Here is a 19,335-nt window from a genome sequence, read left to right as displayed (position 1 = left end):
GAGAGAGAGAGAGAGAGAGAGACAGAGAGAGAGAGAGAGAGAGAGAGAGAGAGAGAGAGAGAGAGAGAGAGAGAGAGAGAGAGAGAGAGACAGGCACACACACACAGGCACAACAACACGGCCGCCAACGACTCCTAGTAAGCCACGTACGTGTCGCGATCGCACGAGCGGCAGGAGAGGGTGGGCGTGGCGTCGACAAATGCGCCCTGGGCCCCAACATACGCCTTCCATTGTGTGGTGACAGACGGATGGAAGCCCGTATAAAACGGCGAATACGCGTTGATGCGCGTGGAGGTGTAGTCTGAGCAACCATGCAAGTTTGGTGGGAGGGGAGGTGAGTATTGTGTGTGCGTGTGTGTGTTGGTGTTTTATGTTGCACGTGTGAGTGTACAATGTCCAGTGAGAAGCTGAACATTAGACATCTCATCACACACACACACACACACACTGCCTGGGTGCACGAGGCGACCATAACTTACTTGCGCCAATCGCCCAGAAGTCGTTGATGCGAAAGAGGTAGAGATCCATCTGTCGTTGGCGAGTGAAAATGTAGGTGAGGACGCAGTGTGATATGTCCCATGATGTTGTGGTGAGGCAGTCAGGTTGGAAGGAAGGAGGGAGGGGAGGAAGGAAAAAAATCCCACACACAACACGCGCGTCACTCTTCATGTCATCACAATCACGCGCACACAACATACACCGCAGTACCGAAATTCTCCACCACGACCACGACCACCATCACCACCATCACCACAACCTCTGCCTTGCTGTCTTCACCTCTGGCTGGCGAATGTACACGGGTGCGTCGTCGTGGATGAGGCCGTCTACGGGTGTGTACGTCCCCTCCAAGTCGGGTCGCGGTGTCATGTTGCCGACCACGAGGGAGGGGCACGCCAGCACCTCGCACGTGCCGTCCGGCTGTTCGGTCCGGAAGTCCCGCTCGTCACAGAAGCACTCGAGCGGCGAGCTGGCAGGCAATGTTAGGGGAAGACGGGGGAGAAAGGGAACAGGTTTTGGTCATTGGTTGGAGGTGTGTGAGTGAGTGAGTGAGAGTGAGAGTGTGTGTGAGAGAGAGAGAGAGTGTGTGTGTGTGTGTGTGAAAAATTAGCTGTGCATGTAAAGCAAAGGCCAACCCAAACACCACCACCATCGCCACCACCATCGTCACCAAGGGTCCTTGAATGAGCACCTGCGAGTTGGGCGGCGGCAGTCAGCGCCGGCGGGGCACTCGGACGGACTGCAGTAGTGTCCGTTAAGCTGAGGTGGTGGTGATGACATGAGGACGATGACAGCAATGGAAAGTGAGATGCAGCATGGTGAGTCGCCACCCGCACACACACACAGACACACGGACGCAGACACACAGAGACACAGACACACACAGACACACGGACGCAGACACACAGAGACACAGACACACACACAAAACCGACCGTGGCGTTTTGGCGGGACCAATCCCCTGTTTCCGGATCTCGGACAATCCACGTGTCGAACGTCGACGCGTCCAAGGAGGAGGACAGCACGATTGCATACACCCTGGACCGAGATGAGCAGCAACGTGGTGTCAAGGGGGAGGAGGGGGAGGAGAACATGTAGTGTGTAAGGCGTGTAGTGCGCGCGCGCGTGTGTGTATATGTGTATGAGTGAGAAGGGAAGGAATGAGGTGAATGTGCCGTGGGTTTGAGTGAGGAGATGCACGTCTGCTTCCTGCCGCGCGTGCGAGTATGTGTGTGTGTCACAAAGCACAGGCGCTTACGACGTTGCTGATATGCGAATGGTCCAGTAGTCTGGAAAGGAGAACGAAAACGTCGCAGGCGACAAGTCGCTCACATACGCTGCAAAAGCGCACGAACAAAGCGGGAAAGCACACGCACACGTGGGCACAGCAGTGAGATCGGATGGGAAAACGATGGTGTGATTGCGTGTTTGCATGCGCAAGTGTAGTGGCGTGAAGCGTACGGGGCATCATCATCATCATCATCATCATCATCATCATCATCATCATCATCATCATCATCATCATCATCATCATCATCATCAACAACAACAACAGCAACAACGTACCGTCTGTGATGCCATCTCCCATGCGAACCCAATCGTTGACGAGAACTGGCATCGGGTGATAGCTGGCGATGACAACAACAACAACAACAACAACAACAACAACAACAACAACAACAACAACAACAACAACAACAACAACAACAACAACAACAACAACAACAACAACAACACCCCCATCCCCATCCCCAACAACAACAACAACAACAACAACAACAACAACAACAACAACAACAACAACAACAACAACAACAACAACAACAACAACAACAACAACAACAACAACAACAACAACAACAACAACAGCAGCAGCAGCCATGACAAGTGTGGCAATGTGGTGGTCACAGCATGGTTGTGGTGACAATCGATGGAGGTGAGCGGTGCGGGACGGTAACGTGGTGGAATGAGGCGTGTCAGTCACACACAATGCATGGATAGTCAGCCTCGACCGCAGGCCATATGAACGCACTAGACGTCGATGAGTGTTGGGACGTCCACACTGCAGGTGCCATCATTGTTCTGGAACAAAACCAAAAGGGAGCGCATGAGCTGTGGTGGTTTGCACCAGCGTGCCAATTCTTCGCGCGCGCACACACACGCATACAGAGGCAATTGCACGCACACCAACACTTGTACATGCCTACTTGCACACACTCTCACACACTCTCACACACCCACACCCACACCCACACCCACACACGAACACACGAACACAAATGTGGGGCACCTCTCGCAGGCCGCGTGCTTCGTCGCACGTGCAGACGGGCTGCCCTGTTGGCGACGTGGAGCAGAGTTTGTTCTCCTGTGCACAGCGCTCGTGGTCAGCTTGCTTGCAGGCAGAACACGTCACATTCAGCAGCGAGGAGATGGTCTGTGCACGCGGGTCAAAATGTGCATGTATGTGTTTGGGGGAGGGGGATGGGGTGAGATGGTAAAGCGAGTCAGGTACAACAGTGAGCGTGTCACACAGCTGAGAGAAGCTGAATCAAACCATGTGTATGTGGAGTTGTGTGTGTGTGTGTGTGTGTGTGTGTGTGTGTGTGTGTGTGTGTGTGTGTGTGTGTGTGTGTGTGTGTGTGTGTGCATTGCCAGTCGCCCAGGGCTGGCAGGTGAACGCACTTCTCGATTTTGGTTGTACAGCCACGACAGCGGTTGCGCCGCAGGGTCTGCAATGAATGAATGCCACGTGGAGGTTGGTGGTGGTGGTGATGGTGATTAGTTGTCGACACATCTGCCAATCTGCCAGAGCAAAATGCTCACAGCTGCACAGAGAAAGGAAGAAAGATGCACAACACACAGAAGTGCACACACGCATGCTCACACACACACAGAAGTGCACCCACATACACAGCAGCACCTACACAGAAGCGCACAAATATACACACAGACATACGAACACACACAGAAACACCCACCTTGTGGGGAAGGTACGCTCGGAGAAAGCGCGTAAATGCCTGTCCTCTGCAAGTCATCGGTCACATACCAGCGGAAATTGCTGTCTGACACATCCCTGTTGGTGGAAGCCGAAGATGGGCCAAGGTGACACAGATTGTCAGAAAATGGGGGACAGGACACGCGTGCGCATGTGCAGGCACTAAAACACACACGCGCTAGCGCGCACTGCTTACAAGAAGAGGTAGTCGCCGCCGTTGGCTTGCTGGAACACAGGCGCTCCGTTGCGTGTGGCCACTGCATGAGAATTGGCAACAGCAACATCAACAACGCAAAGGCGTCAGATACGTTGAGGAACCCACGTACGTTGGTGACACCCAAACACGCGTTGACCGTCCTCTAACTCACACAAGTGCGCACCCTCAAACGTGCACAGACACAGACACACACACACACACAGACACACACACAGACACACACACACACACACATTCTCCACCTGTCCGCTCGTAGGGAGCCAGCAGCCTTGTGGCGCTGTGTCGGGTCAAACAAGAGCCAAAGCGTGATCGTGTCACATGAGTCGATGGAAGGGATAAGGGTGGAGATGCAAAACGCGCAAATGGTGGCAGTGCACACATTTAACCATGAACACACACATGTGCACACACACATGTACAAAAACACACACAAACACACAAACATGTACACAAACACACACACACACACACAACGCACACACACACACGCACACAACGCGCGCACACAACAACAACAACAACAACAACAACAACAACAACAACAACAACAACAACAACAACAACAACAACAACAACAACAACAGCAACAACAACAACAACAACAGCAACAACAACAAACTCACAAGCCGGGGCGCATGCCGCGCAAGGTGACGGAACGACACGAGGGGTCATACACAGATTGCACCGCGTATGCGCACTGCGGTGCGAGAAAACACAGCTGCATCATCACCAGCACAGCCACGCCAACGACAGGCGTGCATGGTGCGGCTGCCGCTGCAACCGGTCTTCTTCTCCTCCTCCCAAACATCATCATGGGCATCTGTGTCATTGTCACTTCGCCAACACCCACACACCACCACCAAACAACCCAAACAAGCTTCTTGGGATGGAGGATTCTCGCGCAAATTGGACCACGGCATGCGACACCATTAACAGTAGACCAATATCGCAGCGATCCAGCCACTGGCATATCCCCTCTCCTGCCTGTTTCCCTACATCTTCCTCCTCTCCTCTGGCGTTCTTCCTCTTGCTCTGCTCCTCCTCCTCCTTCGCCTACACACACTCAGGATGGCGTTTCAACACCGACACGTGGACATGTAAGCGTGGTGGCCTTTGTGTGCTTGTTCTTGCGCTTGCGCTTGCGCTTGCGCTTGCGCTTGTGCACCCATGCGTCGCAGCACCGACAGCCACCAGCTCACGGACCTGCGTTTTCTTTCCCTCGTTTTTTGCCACCGTCGTTCATCCCCCTGTCACTTCCTCACGTACCGTGCTGTTGTGCTTTTCGCCCTGTATGACCTGTTGTAGCTTCCCAAACTCCAACTACAAGATCCTCAAGGATGACTCCAAGACGGAGCCAAAGTCGTACGTTGTGCCAGCTTTGTCCTTGTGACCGCGAGTGCATGCGGAGACAACACGCGTTCAATATTGCAGCTTTGACACGCCCTGACGTGTAGCCGCATGCACACAGCTAAACTATTTCAGTGTCAGAGAGTGAATTGTAAATGCACACGCACACACACTCGCTGACAGCTGCGCTGTGTCGTGCATGATTCAGGGCCATGGACGAGAAGCTGATGGCATTGATGCACAAGTTCAACGAGACCGGTCTTGTGGAGACCATGCAGCTCGTCATGCTTGTGGAACAGCACGGGCACCCACACGTGCTTCTTCTCCAACCCCACCCAAAGTTCTCCCTTCTGTAAGTGCAAGGAGCTTGGGCGGCGTCCTTTGCTGCCTCGCTTTCATCCTTGGTGCAGGCTGCTCTTCTGCATATCCTTCTCGCTGCCCTTGTCCATCCTCCATCCACATACGTTCTCGCGCTCGTGAACGCCCATTCTGACACATATGCGTACGCCTGTTGCCGTCGCCTGCAGGCCACACACAGAGATCAAGCCGGACGAAACGAGCAAAGAGACGGTGCACAGAATTCTTCAGGAGGTGCGTGCACAACGGAGCGTGCTTGCTTGTTGATGGCAGCCTCTCTCTCTTCTTTCGTTGCACGATCACCACCTCCACCAACTCTGTCTGCATGACCGCCTCTCTCATCCTCTCGTCGTTGCGTGTGCATATGCAGCAATTCCAAGTGGCTGAGCCGGCGTTGAACCAGTTTCGCATCGTTGACCTTGCTGCCGTGTGGTGGAGACCGCACTTTGAGCAGCCAACGGTGTGTGTGTGTGTGTGTGTGTGTGTGCGTGTGTGTGTGTGTGTGTGTGTGTGTGTGTGTGTGTGTGTGTGTGTGTGTGTGTGTGTGTGTGTGTGCCTGTTCGCCTGTCCGCCTGTCTTGTGGCCCCGGGTTTGCCTGTCACTTCTCCCATCGATCACTTATCACATCACCCCCCCCCCCTTCCCGTTCTCCAACGCTATGTCAGTACCCGTACCAACCGCCACACGTGACTAAGCCCAAGGAGCGCATTCAAGTCGTCCTCGTGCAGATGCCAGAGTCATGTACGCCCAATGTGCAGCTGATTGGTTGTTGTGACATGTTGCTGGAAAACCTGTTCACAACACGATTCACTCTTGGGAACAATTATTACCCACCCCACTCACTCACTCCACCACTCACTTACTCACTGACTCACTGACTCACTGACTCACTGACTCACTCACTTACTCACTCACTCACGCACTCACACCAGGCGACTTTGTTGTTCCCGGGAATGGAAACGTGCGCGCGGTGCCACTGATTGAGCTGTACGACAACAAGGAGAGCTTTGGTCAACTCATCGCAACACTCCCGCAAACCCTCAGCAGGTCGGCAAACCGAGTCTGTCTGTCTGTCTGTCTGTCTGTCTGTGTATGTGTGTGTGTGTGTGTGTGTGTCTGTGTGTCTGTGTGTCTGTGTGTCTGTCTGTCTGTCTGTGTGTATTTGTGCTAATGTGGATGCAAGCAGTGCTATCTATCAAGTATTCAACGTTCCCCTCACATCCCTGCGCTCCCACACAAACAACACGCACAGATATGATGTAGAAATGCACAAGGACGACTTCAGTTAGACGCGCCGGCACCACGTATCCGACAGCCAGCTCACTCATCGCCATCAGCAAACCATCACAACACCTCCAACCAACACCAACACCAACAGTGTTGTTGCTTTCAGTGTCATCACACCACTGTTCCTGTTCTTGGCCGTCCAAGTGAAATGAAACACGCACCCAATAGCCCACAGCCAACGTCCAAGCAGCAAGAAGCAAGCAATGTGTGTGTGTGTGTGTGTGTGTGTGTGTGTGTGTGTGTGTGTGTGTGACGCGACTTTCAATGCCAGCTTCAGCGAAACAAAGAGTCCATGAAGACTGGAGAAGGTGAGAGAGCCGTGTATGTGTACGAGACAGACAATGGCAACCTGGCACAAAACAAAACGTGCAGAATGCCCAACCTTCTAATCAACATAGAGCGACAACGACACAGCACACCAAAACAAGCACGAGCAGGACAAGTAACAACACAGGACTGTGGGTGCAGCAGCAACCAGAAACACCGACAATATAACAAAGAAGAAAAGAGGGGGGAGGGAGGGAAAGAGACAAGAGAAAAAGGGAGCGAAAATAGAAGCGACAAGAGAGGGGAGGAGAGAGAGGTTGTGAAAGAGACAAAAGACAAGGGGTGAAGAGGGGAGAAGAGAGAGAGAGAGAGTGTGTGTGTGTGTGTGTGCAGGAAAGGCTGGCAAGAGCCACCACCATAAACGATGGCGTGGGACGCGCCTGCATCTTGCGTTAGGTTTCTAACGACACCTGGTGTGTTGGTGGTTGGTTTAGATGCTGTCAAAGTTCTTGTCGCGAGCGGCGTCCTGAGAGAACATGTACCTGCCATCCCCTTGTTGGGGAACCAGGCCCTCAATCTCTTGCTCCTGTTGTTGCATCAGTTGTGGTGTGTGTGTGAGATAGTGAGAGTAAGAGTGTGTGTGCGAGTGTGTGCGAGTGTGTGAGAGAGTGTGTGTGTGTGCGAGTGTGTGTGCGAGTGTGTGAGTGAGAGTGAGAGTGTGTGCGAGTGTGTGAGTGAGAGTGTGTGCGAGTGTGTGAGTGAGAGTGAGAGTGTGTGTGCGAGTGTGTGTGCGAGTGAGAGAGTGTGTGTGTTTGTGTGTTTCGCGTGAGGACACAGGTAATGGTGAGACGTGTGAGATGCAGCATCGTGCGGTGTGACAGTGCTGTGTACGCATGTATATATGGGATGCGGATGCGGATGCGTACCGTTTCGCTGAAGAACGTGTCTGAGAGCGACGCTGCCTGTGCGCTCACTTCTGCATCCTGGTGGTCAATCAACGGGTACAGCGTATCCAAGACTGCTCAAACACGGCACACACAACGCGCATTACGGCGGTGAGACAAACCGCAGGGCTGTGACAATGAAACATCAGCACGAGGGAAACCCCACACGCATACACGTATACACACAAACAAAAATGCTCCAGCACAATGTTGAAAGCCAAGCACAATGTTGAAAGACAAGCACTCACTCTCACTCACTCACACACACTCTCTCTCTCGCTTGCATGCATGCAAGAAGACACACACTCTCTCGCTCGCATGCAAGAAGCACACACACACGAAGAGATACTGACATCCAATTTCTTCGAGGCGGGAGACGACAGTGTTGCTGGAAAACTCCTGCTGGTTGACAAGCTGCTCGCCACGCTGCAGCAGCATCTCCAAGGCCTCAAGGAACACCTTCAGCGCCTTCTTGTCCTGGTGTCATCACGCACGGCAGCAGCACGAGATGAGCACAAGCCACACAGCCGTACTCGCGCAGCTACAAGGAAACAAATGCAGCCGCAACGAAGCAAACGCACACACACATGCCCACGTACATATACACGAGCACATTCCTTCCCCACCCCCACTAACACTGGCGAACGAACCATGTTGAGGTTGAGGACAAGGGCAATGGCGTCGAGACCGCCGCTCTTGAGCACGTAGTCGCGGTGGCGCGGCAGGCCCTGCGTGCAGATGTTGCACAGGCACCAGGAGGCGTCCTGCTGCACCTTGCTCACGGGGTCCTCGAGCGCAAGGTTCACCAGCGCCGTCAGCAGGTTCTCGTGAATCACTGCAAGGAAAACGACGCACCAAACAAGAGAGCAAACAAGGTTGTTATTGTTGGGGGAGGGAGAGGTGAGGGGAGGTAACGCGGTCAATCGGCACATCACGTGAGCGAAAGTGGCTACACAATCAACATCGTGTGCATGCAACACGTGCGTGCGTATGTGGTACAGGTTAACCACTACCAATAAGACCATTGCCACCACCACCACCACCACCACCACCACCACCACCACCACTGCCACCATGATCATTGTTGCTTCTGCCTTGCTCACCGGCATCAATCTGCTCCTCGCTGCCTGCGCAGATGTTGGAGAGGGTCCAGCAGGTGTCCTTGCGGATGTTTGCCTTCTTGCTGTGGAACAGCTGGTGGCATAGCGGGAGCAGGCCAAGGTCAATCACAGCCTGCGTCTGCTCGTCCTCGCCAGCGGTTATGCTGCCGAGCGCACGCAGCGCTGGGAGCTGTGGCGTGTTCGGGTGAGGAAGGCGGGGGGGGGGGGGTTGATGTGAGATGCAGGGAGAGGGAGGAAGAGACACGTGCGAGAAATGTACGAAGACCACACACACACATGCGTGCACATGAAGAGTCTTCACATGAAACGCCTTTACACAACGCACACGCCAACCGGCAAGGACGCGCAGCAACAAGAACCGCACCTGTGCCATGTGGGACTCGAGGCTGAGAATCTGGATGAAGAGGGGCCCAAACTCGCGGCAGATGGGGTCGAGAAAGTCGTCAAACGCCTCGGCAATGTAGCAGACTGTAAAGGCAAGCAACAACAACAACAACAACAGCAACAACAACAACAACAACAACAACAACAACAACAACAACAACAACAACAACAACAACAGCAGCAGCAACAACAACGACGACGACGAGGGTCGAAAAGAAGAGGGCCGAGAGAGGAGGCAACAATTGTCAGGGGAACGTGGGTCCAACAAATGGGAACGTTTACTCTCAGCCAACAAGAAGGTGCTATCATTAAATCAAGCAATCTGGACACGCGCATTGCGAGCAACACTTACTTGACCAGCAGACGTTTGCGAGCACCTCCGGGTCCTGTGTGCGAACGCGGTGGGCAAGCACGGGCAGCGCCTGCGTCGCACGTGACGTTATGCAGCAAAACCAAGCGCAACACAAGGGGGTGAGTTGAAGCACGCACGAGGAGCACCAGCTCATCGCATTCCTGGTCATCGCGTGCACACCAGAAACCAGTACAGGCGCTCACCTGCTGCATGGCCTCTGCTGGCGCAGGGGGGTTGCGCCACCTGAAGAAGTTGGACAGTGTCCACGACACGTTTCGCAAAATGTCCTGAAGCAAGCCGAGGCAACGGCAAAAAAGCAGAAACAAGGAACCGTTGATGGTGTTAGCGGGGTGTGGTGGGATGGCATGGGTTGTGTTGTGCTGTGTTTTTGGTGTGTTTGAGGCGGAAGAAAAGCACAATCACAAACAGGAGCACACACACACACACAGGTACGCACACAGGTACATAAGCACACGCACACAGGTACATAAGCACACACACACACACAGGTACATAATCACACTCACACACGCACACACCATGCACACAGATTTGTACCAGGTTTGTCTCCTCGCCGAGCATGATGATAAATTGGTTGAGTGCACCCTCTTCAATGAGCATGTCGCGGAGATCCGCGCCATCACCAGCCACGTTGCCGAGACACCAGCACGCCTGATCCTTCACACGGTCAATGGGTGACAGCAGCAATCGGCACAGCGGCTGTGCTGCTCCAGCCTCCACAACGGACATGGTCTGACAGCCAAAGAGGAAGGGGAAACGAGAACCAACGGTCAAGGAACAAGCGAGTGAGCTGGCGCCAAACACACGAGCATGCACGCACGCGCACGCACACGTGCACATGCACACACGTGCACATGCACAAACCTGGTGTGGCTCGCCGGAGGATACGTTGGTGAGGACCCAAGCAGCCTCGTATTGTGTGTCAGGGGCATGATCCCACCCAAGCATTTCCACCATCTTCGGCAGCACGCCAGAGCTGTGGTCGCAACACCGGTGATGGTTGAAGAGGTGAGAACACGCACAAGATGCACACGTCATGACACACAAAACGCAACAGCTGCTGCGCAAGCATGCCCAGCGCACACAGCCTTCCCCCTCCCACCATCCATCGCGCTTAAAGCTCCCACAAAGCGCCCATCCCTTCTCTTCTCACAAAGCGCACAACAGCGCATGCGTGCGCTCGCATACACACTTGATGGTGGCCTGGATGGGCAGGGTTTTGTTGTTGGCGAGGTGCTTCCGCAGCTGCACGAGCGCAGCAAACTGTGTGCTCTGATCGAGGTCGTTCTGGATTTGTGGCGCCAATTGAAGGATGGCCTGACCCACGTCTGTTTGCGTGAACTGCTCCACCTGCTGCTGGAACTCCTCCAAGTCACGGCGCTTCTCCTGCTTCTCGCGCCTCTTGTCCTTGCGCAGGGACACGGCAAACTCACGGCGCTTGCCGCGGTGCTCGCCGGCCTTGCCTTTGTTCTTGTAGTCAAACAACCGATCTCCCATGATGCCGGTGAGGTGAGTGGTGATGGACTCTGTGTGTGTGTGTGTGTGTGTGTGTTTGTGTGTGTGTGTGTGTGTGTGTGTGTGTGTGTGTGTGTGTGTGTGTGTGTGTGTGTGATGTGTCGATGGACGGATGCGGTTTCCGCTGTCCTCGTCTCTCTCGCTGTCTCAGTTCACGCAAGCGTGATGACGTGCAACTGCTTTGGCTGCTGTTGTGACTGCGGGTAAGCAGAGACACAAAACCACAAGAAGAAGCTGACTGCCTGCAACTGCAAGTCGAGACTCTGTCTCTGTGTCTGAGGATGCTCCCCTGTGTGCTCGGCGCTGTGCGTGTGTGTGTGTGTGTGTGTGTGATGTGGCGGAAAGAGCAACTGTCTGCGCGCCTTGCTTGTCTTCTTGTTCGCCTTGTTGCTTGTGTGCGTGCGCAGACAGAGAAGAAGGGCGACGGTTTTTGGGACGTGCCTGTTGCCGCGAAAAACGAGCAGGCGGAGAATCTGTTGGAGTTTTGGGTGAATCGACCGAATCGCTGAAGCCCGATTTTCAGTGCTCCAGCCACGCTTCGAGCATGAGGAGGGGGCGACTGAGCAAGTACAGGGCACCTCACACACCCGGTCCGGGCGACAGAAAACCTGCGAAAGACGCCCGGAACCACAAACGCACTCCCAATTTACCACACAAAACCGAAACCGTTCAGCCAAAGACAGAGGAAGACAGGGACGAGACAACTACTGCTGCTGTGTTGGCTGATATCGACAGCGCTGCTTGTTTGATTGGCTGCGCTGGGCTGTGGCAGAACCACGACCTTGCAGAGTGCCCCTGCTGCACCAACACAACACACGCTGAACAAGGACTCGCCTGACAGCGCGACAGTCAGAGAGAGTGTGTGTGAGTGTGTGAGAGAGCGCGCGCACAAGTGTTGACCGGGCGCGAGAGAGCGTGCATCAGCACCAACAACACATCCAACAACACATCCACACAGAGACACAACCATGGCGGCAGCTTCGGCGTGGATCGTGGCGCTAGCACTTGTGGCTGCGCTGTGCTGCAGCCCTGCCATCGCAGATGAGCACGATCACAAGGTGTGCGTGTGTGTGTGCATGTAGGTGTGTGGGTGTGGTTCATTCGTCCTGTGCTGTGTTGTGCTTGTTGCAGATGATTTGGAAGGCGTGAAGCGGAGCTGATTTTGGAGATGAAGCACACCAGCAGCCGTTGTTGGTCTTGTTGCGTCCCCACACCAACTCATGCGCACGCACTCCCACTCCCACACCTGCACTCACGCGCACGCGCATACACTCACATGCATGGCACACACAGTACGATCACGGCGAGGAGCTCGTGCTTTGGATGAACACAGTTGGACCGTACCATAACCGACAAGAAACGTACTCGTTCTTTACCCTGCCGTTCTGCAAAGGCCCAAAGAAGGCCATCTCACATCACCACGAAACCATCGGCGAAAACCTTCAGGTACCCAATCCAGCTCGCACACCTGCATGAAACCTTGCCTCTTTATTCTCCTTCTCCTTCTTCGACGTGCTGTTGTTGTTCTTGTTGTTGTCGTCGTTGTTGTTGTTGTTGTTGTTGTTCTTGTTCTTGCTCCTGGTATGCGCTACAAACATTTTCCACGCTCATACCTGGCATCCTTTCTGCCCGTTTGCATGTGGTTGCTTGTGTCTTCGTCAATTGTAGGGTGTGTCCCTCCAGTTCAGCGGCCTGGACATGAAGTTTGGCAGTAAGTTGCTGATGCCAGCATGCGTGCATGCTCGTGTGTGTGTGTGTGTGTGTGCGTGTGTGGATGTGTGTGTGTGTGTCAGCTGAGGACATCGTCCATCATCTTGAGGGGTCTCATTCTTCTCCTTCAACCCATGGTTTGATCTCACCCTCTTACCTGCTGTGCTGCGGCATGGGTCGTTTCATTTGCAGTCAATGTGCCAACAACCGAGTTCTGCTCTGTGGAGCTCACAGAGAAGAAGTACAAGGCGTTCCGCTACGCCATCAAGAACCACTACTGGTGCGCATCGTTTGTGTGTGTGTGTGTGTGTGTGTACCTGTGTGTGGTTTGTGTGTCTATCTGCCTGCCTGTCTGTCTGTATACGTGTGAGCCGTCTACTTGCCCCTTCTCCGGTGTGCGTGCCAAGCGACGTCCTGCGTCGGCGCCACATCACGCTTGTACTTGCTCTCAACCCTGCCACACCATACCACACACCTCTTCCATCCCCGCAGGTACCAGATGTATCTGGACGACCTGCCCATGTGGGCGCTGGTGGGTGACTTTGGCGCCGGTCACAACGACAAGGAGCGCAGCACCGACACAATGTTCATCTGGACGCACAAAAAGTTTGATGTCGGCGTCAATGGCAACCGCATTGTGGACGTCAACGTCACCACGGGCAAGCGCGTGCCGCTCAAGCCAGGCATCACCCTCCACTTTACATACGAGGTTCGTGTGTGTTTGGAGGGGGGAGTTATGTGTGGGTGGGTGGGTGCGTGTGTGTGTGTGTGTGTGTGTGTGTGTATTTGTGTTTGTGTGTTGGGGCCGTGTGTAAACTCACCAAAGCCCATCCCTTTCTCTTCCTCCCTTGTACATGTGCGCTGCAGGTCAACTTCAAGCAGTCGAAGGTGTCGTTTGACAAGCGCTTTGACAAGTACCTCGACCCCCACTTCTTTCAGCACAGGGTGCGTCCACCGCGAGATTGGCTTCTGTGTGTGTGTGTGTGTGCGTTTAAGGTGTACATTGCATGCAATTCATGCATGGCGCAGCGTGTTTTTCGCCGGCCCCTCACACTCGCACGTGCACACTCGCACACGTACGCGCGCACAAACCACTGTTTGCTGCAGATCCACTGGTTTTCCATCTTCAACAGCTTCATGATGGTCATCTTCCTTGTTGGCCTCGTCACCATGATCCTCATGCGCACCCTGCGCAAGGACTTTGTTCGCTACAGCAAAGACAACGAGCTCGACGACATTGTCAGTGGCCACCCCAGCTGAGTGCTGTGTTGTGTATGTGTGTGTGTGTGAGGGGTGTGCGTGTGAGGTGTGTGTTTGCGTGTGTGCGTGAGGTGTGTGTGAGAGGTGTAAGGTTTGATGCGTGGACGTGCTTGGTGTGAAGATGGTGGAGGATACAGCCTTGGGTGTTGTTTTCCTGGCGCGTTGCCTTGTGTGATCATGCACCACCACCTCCACCACTACCATATCTCACATGCCCTCCCTTTCACCCATATGTGCTACTTCTTGTCTTCCCCTCCTTCCCCTTGTTCCGACCTGCACGGCTGTTGTGTGTGTGTGTATGTGTGTGCAGGAGCGGGACCTTGGGGACGAGTACGGGTGGAAGCAGGTGCACGGAGACGTGTTCCGGCCGCCAGACAACGTCATGCTCTTCTCTGCGCTCGTGGGCACGGGCTACCAGATTGCCTTTGTCGCCCTCTGCGTCATCCTCTTTGTTATCATGGGTGACCTCTACACAGAGTGCGTTGCTCTTGCTTTGGCCCGACGGAAAATCTGGGCGGCGGTGTCAGAGAAAACATCTCTGCGTGTGCCTGTGGGTGTGTGTGTGTGTGTGTGTGTGTGTGTGTGTGTGTGCCTGTGGGTGTGTGTGTGTGTGTGTTTGTGTGTGTGTGTGGGTGTGTGCGCGCGCTCCTCTTGCTGCGTTTGTTGCTCTTGCTTCAGAGCGTCACCTTTAGCTCACTGCAACAGCCACAACAACCACTCTTTCCATGTGCGTGTTGCTCCGTAGGCGCGGGTCTGTGTTGACAACGGCCATCTTCGTGTATGCCGCCACGTCCCCGGTCAACGGCTACTTTGGCGGTGGCCTCTACGCCCGCCTCAAAGGTGTGTGTGTGTGTGTGTGTGTGTGTGTGTGTGTGTGTTCGAGCATGCGTTTGCTGGAGCATCATCCTCGCCTCGACCTGCTCATACTCACACGCATTGCCGTGCACGCACCACCACACACACACACACACACACACACACACACACACACACACACACACACACACACACACACACACACACACACACACACACACACGGCAAATACCCGCATCCAACCACTCCCTCTACAATGCCTGCAGGCACGCAGTGGATCAAGCAGACGCTACTGAGCGCGCTGCTCATGCCGGCTGTTGTCAGCACTGCCATTCTGCTCGTCAACTTTGTCGCCATCTACTACAACGCCTCTCGCGCCATCCCGTTCACCACAATGGTCAGCGCACCATGCGCGCGTGTGTGTGTGTGTGTGTCGATGTCGATGTCGGTGTCTGTGCCTGTGTCTGTGTGAATCGGGTTGATCCACCCGCTCTGTGTGCCATGCCCTTCCTTGTTTCTGCAAACTGCGATCTTTCCAATTCCACCATGTTGCACAACGCCTCTCACATGCCCCCTCCCCCACCTCTCCACCTCTGTCCAACCAAACCGCACCTGCAGCTGGTGGTTGTGTGCATTTGGCTGTTTGTGGTGCTGCCGCTGACGCTGGTCGGCGCCGTGCTCGGGCGCAACCTTGCTGGCACCATGGACATTCCCTGCCGCATCAACCCCGTGCCCCGGCCCATCCCGGAGAAGAAGTGGTTCATGCACCGCTGGGTCATCAGCCTGCTTGGCGGCCTCCTCCCCTTTGGCTCCATCTTCATTGAGATTTACTTTGTGTTCACCTCGTTTTGGGCGTACAAGGTGTACTACGTGTACGGCTTTATGCTCCTTGTCTTCCTCATCCTCACCATTGTCACCGTCTGCGTCACCGTCGTCTGCACATACTTTCTCCTCAACAGCGAGGTCAGCGTGCTCGCTGTGTGTGATTTGGGTGTTGGGAAGGGGGTGGACGTGTATTGGCTTTGTGTCTTTTTTTTGTGTGAGTGTTAGTGTGTGTGTGTGTGTGTGTGTGTGTGTGTGAGTGTTAGTGTGTGTGTGTGTGTGTGTGTGTGTGAGTGTTAGTGTTTGTGTGTGATTGTATGTGTGTGTGTGTTTGTGTGTGTGTGTGTGTGTGCGTGTGTTGTTCTGGCTCGTGTTTGTGGTGGATGCGTTTTGTTTGCCCTCTCATTCTCCCCGCTGTAGCCTCACGCGCACCCCATCCCCTTCCCTTCGCTCCGCTTCACACCACCACCACCACCTCTCCAACCCGCACATGTTCAGGACTACCGGTGGCACTGGACGGCGTTCCTCTCGGGCGCGTCAGTGGCGCTGTATGTGTACATGTACTCGTTCTACTACTATGTGATGAAGACCAAGATGTCGGGCGCCTTCCAGACGACCTTCTACTTTGGCTACAGCGCGCTGTTTGCCCTCGTCGTCGGCCTCATGTGTGGTGAGTCCCGCAAGTGTTGCTCGTGCTTTGAAGAGGGGGGAGGGGTGGTGGCCGGGTGTGTTTGCAGTTTCGGTGGTGGGAACAACAGCACGGGGGTGTGCGTGCCTCTCTGTGTCTGTCTCTGTGTGTTGTGTGTATGCTTAGGGCAATCGCTGTCATCGCAGCGGTATGCGGGTTGCAGTTGCATTCATCACACACACACACACACACACACACACACACACACACACACACACACACACACACACACACACACACATTCCACAGGTACGTTTGGGTACGCTGGCAGCAGCGTGTTTGTGTATCGTATTTACAAGAACCTCAAGCTGGACTGAGAGCAGTGGCGCCCTTCTTGCTTCCTTCTTCCCCTCCCTTCCCCCATCCTTGTCTCTCCCTTCGTTCCTTCCTTTGCATGCGTGCGTGTGTGTGTGTGTGACTGTCTGTGCGCTTGGTTCGTTCCCGCCCTGCCCTTGTTGGATATCCCCCTCCCTCTTTCCCATGCTACCTTGAACCACCATTCCCCCCCCCCATGCTCCCTCCCAACCCCTCGCTGCTTCCCCTCGTCTTCATTCGTAGTAGAGAGCTTGCGTTGCCGTCACCGCACTGTCACCAGTCAAATCAAGCAGCAGGAACCAACAACCAACAGCAGCTGTCAACGTGAAATATGCAGTGTGTCCCTCCTCACGTTGTAGGTGTGTGTGACAATGATCGTGATCGCTGTAGTCGATGGTTTGTATTGGTTGGGGCAGAAAGCTATTGCCGTACGAGTTGTGGTAGGGAATACACTGGTTGGAAGAATGAATACGCAACACAGTATCAGTTCGCTCATGGCAGGGTAAGTCACACATTCACTTGGTCTCCGACGTGTATGACCATGAGTGAACCAAACCATTCTGGTCACTTGACGTGTAGGCTCGTAAGTCTCGTGATGAGACAATTCCTTTGTTCCTGCTGGGCTTCTCCCAGAACACCATAAATCTTAGTGAGTTCTCCCAACTCTCTAACAGCAGCAGCAACACGAACAAGCAACGACAGTGCACAAACAAACAAACCGCACGTTTCACACACGATGATGGACAGCAGTGTGGTGGTGCTGGATGACGGCCCTCAAGGGCAACAACAGCAGGCGCAGCAGCAGCAGGTTGGGGTTGTTGGGGGCGCTGTGGACCTAGCACAGGACGATATTGAGGGCGCACCACGCAGCTTGCATTGCATTGCAACGCTGCAAGATGGCCATGCGTTTGCGGTTGCTGGCAACTATCACCCTGTTGTCTTTGTGTGTCGGCTCCCAGTCCCACCAGCCGCTGACCCATCAGGTGTGTGTATGTGTGTATGTGTGTCTGTGTATCTGTGTGTCTGTGTGTATGTGTGTGTGTCTGTGTGTGTGTCTGTGTATCTGTGTCCATGTGTGTCTGTTCCTGTGTCTGTGTGTCTGTGTGTGTATCTGTGTATCTGGGTGCAGGTGTGTCTGTGTGTATGTCTCCATCCCTGTGCATCTCCATCCCTCTATCCTTCCACCTGTCCGCCCTTCCACTTGTTTCTCCCCCTTCCCGTCCTCACCCCTCACCCCCTTCCTCCCCAACTCCAACTCACTCCACCCTCTCCTCCCTCACTCCTCTCTGACTCCACGAACCCCGTTCACCGCCGTACAGACGATGTGAGCGTGCATCGCCTGTATGGCCACCTGGCTGGCGTTACTGCGTTGGGCGCCACAGGCAGCTACCTTGCATCTGGCAGCAAGGACTGCACCGTCAAGGTGTGGAACCCCGTCGACCTCACCTGCGTTCGCTCCCTCCACCTGCACAACTCCGCCATCTCCGTGGTCAAGTGGCTCGCGGATGGCTACCTGGCCACCGCGGATGAGGGCGGCGGCCTTGCGCTGTGGGACATCCAAGACTACGACCACCCCACCCGCTTCGATGCGCATCAGCGCGCCATCACCGCCATCGAGGTCGTCTCCCCGTCCCTCTTCGTCTCCGGCGACAACACGGGCAAGCTCGTCTTCTGGACCGAGGACGGCAACCGCAAGCGGGAGCACGGCGCGTGCATCGACGCAACGGCACACATCACGGGTGCAGCCGGTGTCCCCGACGGCATCATCATCATCACCGCCGCCGACCAACGGCTGCGGCTGTGGTCGAGCAAAGGTGACCCGCTCAAGGACATGCGGGTGTCGTTTGACTACTCGCGTGACCAGCGCTGGTCCATCAGCCACCTCGCCGCCGGGCCACAATGCTCCCTCTACGTTGGGCTCGACCAATTTGCGTGCGACACGGAGATGAACGACCAGATGGTGCTGCGTCTCGTCTACGACATCAAGCAAGGGTTCACGCAGGAGCAAGGCTTTGCGGCGACGGCAGCGGGCACGAGTGACTCCGTCGGCCGCATCACAGCACTTGCCATCTCGCCCCTCGACAGCACCGTGCTGGCCGGGTGCGAGAAGAAGTATGCCTTTGCACTTGACCCGGCGTCCCTGTCACCAACGACGCCAACAGAAGGCCCGTTCGACGGCAACATATCAGGCATTACGTGGCTTGCAGACAAGGCATATGCCGCCGTGACAGTGCAAGGGGAAGTGTTTGTCAGGTTGCCGTCCGGCCCCAAAGACGTTCACCTCCCCACCAGAACCGTATCTGTTGTTAACGTGTAGTGTGTGTGTGTGTGTGTGTGTGTGTGTGTGTGTGTGTGTGTGTGCGTAGTGTGTGTGTGTGCGTAGTGTGTGTGTGTGTGTGTGTGTGTGTAGTGTGTGTGT

General features: G+C 54.8%; 5 protein-coding genes across 5 annotated transcripts in view; 3 read left to right on the top strand and 2 right to left on the bottom strand.

Annotated features, from left to right (window-relative positions):
- Positions 1-4,611, bottom strand: part of PTSG_08663 (TK protein kinase) — a 16,979-nt gene extending 12,368 nt beyond the window's left edge. The window contains exons 1-14 of the mRNA XM_004990396.1: positions 4,334-4,611; positions 3,953-3,987; positions 3,690-3,750; positions 3,477-3,571; positions 3,181-3,227; positions 2,789-2,932; positions 2,531-2,580; positions 2,065-2,126; positions 1,757-1,835; positions 1,434-1,536; positions 1,190-1,257; positions 778-967; positions 480-528; positions 151-301 (exon numbers count right to left, since the gene is read on the bottom strand). Of these exons, the coding sequence (XP_004990453.1) occupies positions 151-301; positions 480-528; positions 778-967; positions 1,190-1,257; positions 1,434-1,536; positions 1,757-1,835; positions 2,065-2,126; positions 2,531-2,580; positions 2,789-2,932; positions 3,181-3,227; positions 3,477-3,571; positions 3,690-3,750; positions 3,953-3,987; positions 4,334-4,539 (1,340 nt within the window). The 5' untranslated portion in view covers positions 4,540-4,611. The remainder of the gene's footprint in view (positions 1-150; positions 302-479; positions 529-777; positions 968-1,189; positions 1,258-1,433; positions 1,537-1,756; positions 1,836-2,064; positions 2,127-2,530; positions 2,581-2,788; positions 2,933-3,180; positions 3,228-3,476; positions 3,572-3,689; positions 3,751-3,952; positions 3,988-4,333) is intronic.
- Positions 4,612-4,650: 39 nt separating this feature from the next.
- On the top strand, positions 4,651-6,887 carry PTSG_08662 (uncharacterized protein). Its single transcript, XM_004990395.1, has 8 exons — positions 4,651-4,807; positions 5,016-5,072; positions 5,266-5,409; positions 5,585-5,648; positions 5,785-5,874; positions 6,080-6,155; positions 6,347-6,461; positions 6,667-6,887. Exons 1-8 carry the CDS (start codon positions 4,779-4,781, stop codon positions 6,701-6,703), a joined length of 612 nt encoding a protein of 203 aa, XP_004990452.1. The 5' UTR covers positions 4,651-4,778; the 3' UTR covers positions 6,704-6,887.
- A 571-nt stretch (positions 6,888-7,458) lies between these two features.
- PTSG_08661 (uncharacterized protein) lies at positions 7,459-11,287 on the bottom strand (the record flags this gene model as incomplete). Its single annotated transcript, XM_004990394.1, has 11 exons — positions 7,459-7,554; positions 7,895-7,986; positions 8,266-8,389; positions 8,563-8,747; positions 9,016-9,202; positions 9,398-9,501; positions 9,770-9,839; positions 9,973-10,056; positions 10,328-10,522; positions 10,655-10,766; positions 10,983-11,287. The coding sequence occupies 11 exons, from the start codon at positions 11,285-11,287 to the stop codon at positions 7,459-7,461; spliced, it is 1,554 nt and encodes a 517-aa protein (XP_004990451.1).
- A 658-nt stretch (positions 11,288-11,945) lies between these two features.
- On the top strand, positions 11,946-17,286 carry PTSG_08660 (endomembrane protein emp70). Its single transcript, XM_004990393.1, has 13 exons — positions 11,946-12,363; positions 12,599-12,751; positions 12,974-13,016; positions 13,208-13,295; positions 13,508-13,724; positions 13,883-13,960; positions 14,123-14,254; positions 14,586-14,752; positions 15,021-15,115; positions 15,358-15,488; positions 15,710-16,054; positions 16,412-16,583; positions 16,851-17,286. Exons 1-13 carry the CDS (start codon positions 12,274-12,276, stop codon positions 16,916-16,918), a joined length of 1,779 nt encoding a protein of 592 aa, XP_004990450.1. The 5' UTR covers positions 11,946-12,273; the 3' UTR covers positions 16,919-17,286.
- Positions 17,287-17,652: 366 nt separating this feature from the next.
- PTSG_08659 (uncharacterized protein) lies at positions 17,653-19,233 on the top strand (the record flags this gene model as incomplete). The annotated part of the gene is made up of 2 exons (XM_004990392.1): positions 17,653-17,899; positions 18,236-19,233. 2 exons carry the CDS (start codon positions 17,653-17,655, stop codon positions 19,231-19,233), a joined length of 1,245 nt encoding a protein of 414 aa, XP_004990449.1.
- Positions 19,234-19,335: the final 102 nt, after the last annotated feature.

The sequence above is a fragment of the Salpingoeca rosetta genome (assembly GCF_000188695.1).
Source record: "Salpingoeca rosetta unplaced genomic scaffold supercont1.24, whole genome shotgun sequence".
NCBI lineage: Eukaryota > Choanoflagellata > Craspedida > Salpingoecidae > Salpingoeca > Salpingoeca rosetta.
Note: the sequence above shows the minus strand (reverse complement) of the source record. Positions and strands in the feature narration are given on the sequence as shown.

Excerpts from the sequence above, each read along its gene's own strand:
- PTSG_08660 (XM_004990393.1), top strand. The coding sequence starts at position 12,274 with ATGGCGGCAGCTTCGGCGTGGATCGTGGCGCTAGCACTTGTGGCTGCG. Across the intron at positions 14,255-14,585 it reads ACAACGAGCTCGACGACATT|GAGCGGGACCTTGGGGACGA; the intron begins GTCAGTGGCCAC and ends ATGTGTGTGCAG. Across the intron at positions 16,055-16,411 it reads ACTTTCTCCTCAACAGCGAG|GACTACCGGTGGCACTGGAC; the intron begins GTCAGCGTGCTC and ends GCACATGTTCAG.
- PTSG_08662 (XM_004990395.1), top strand. The coding sequence starts at position 4,779 with ATGGCGTTTCAACACCGACACGTGGACAT. Across the intron at positions 5,073-5,265 it reads TCCAAGACGGAGCCAAAGTC|GGCCATGGACGAGAAGCTGA; the intron begins GTACGTTGTGCC and ends TGCATGATTCAG. Across the intron at positions 6,462-6,666 it reads CTCCCGCAAACCCTCAGCAG|ATATGATGTAGAAATGCACA; the intron begins GTCGGCAAACCG and ends CAACACGCACAG.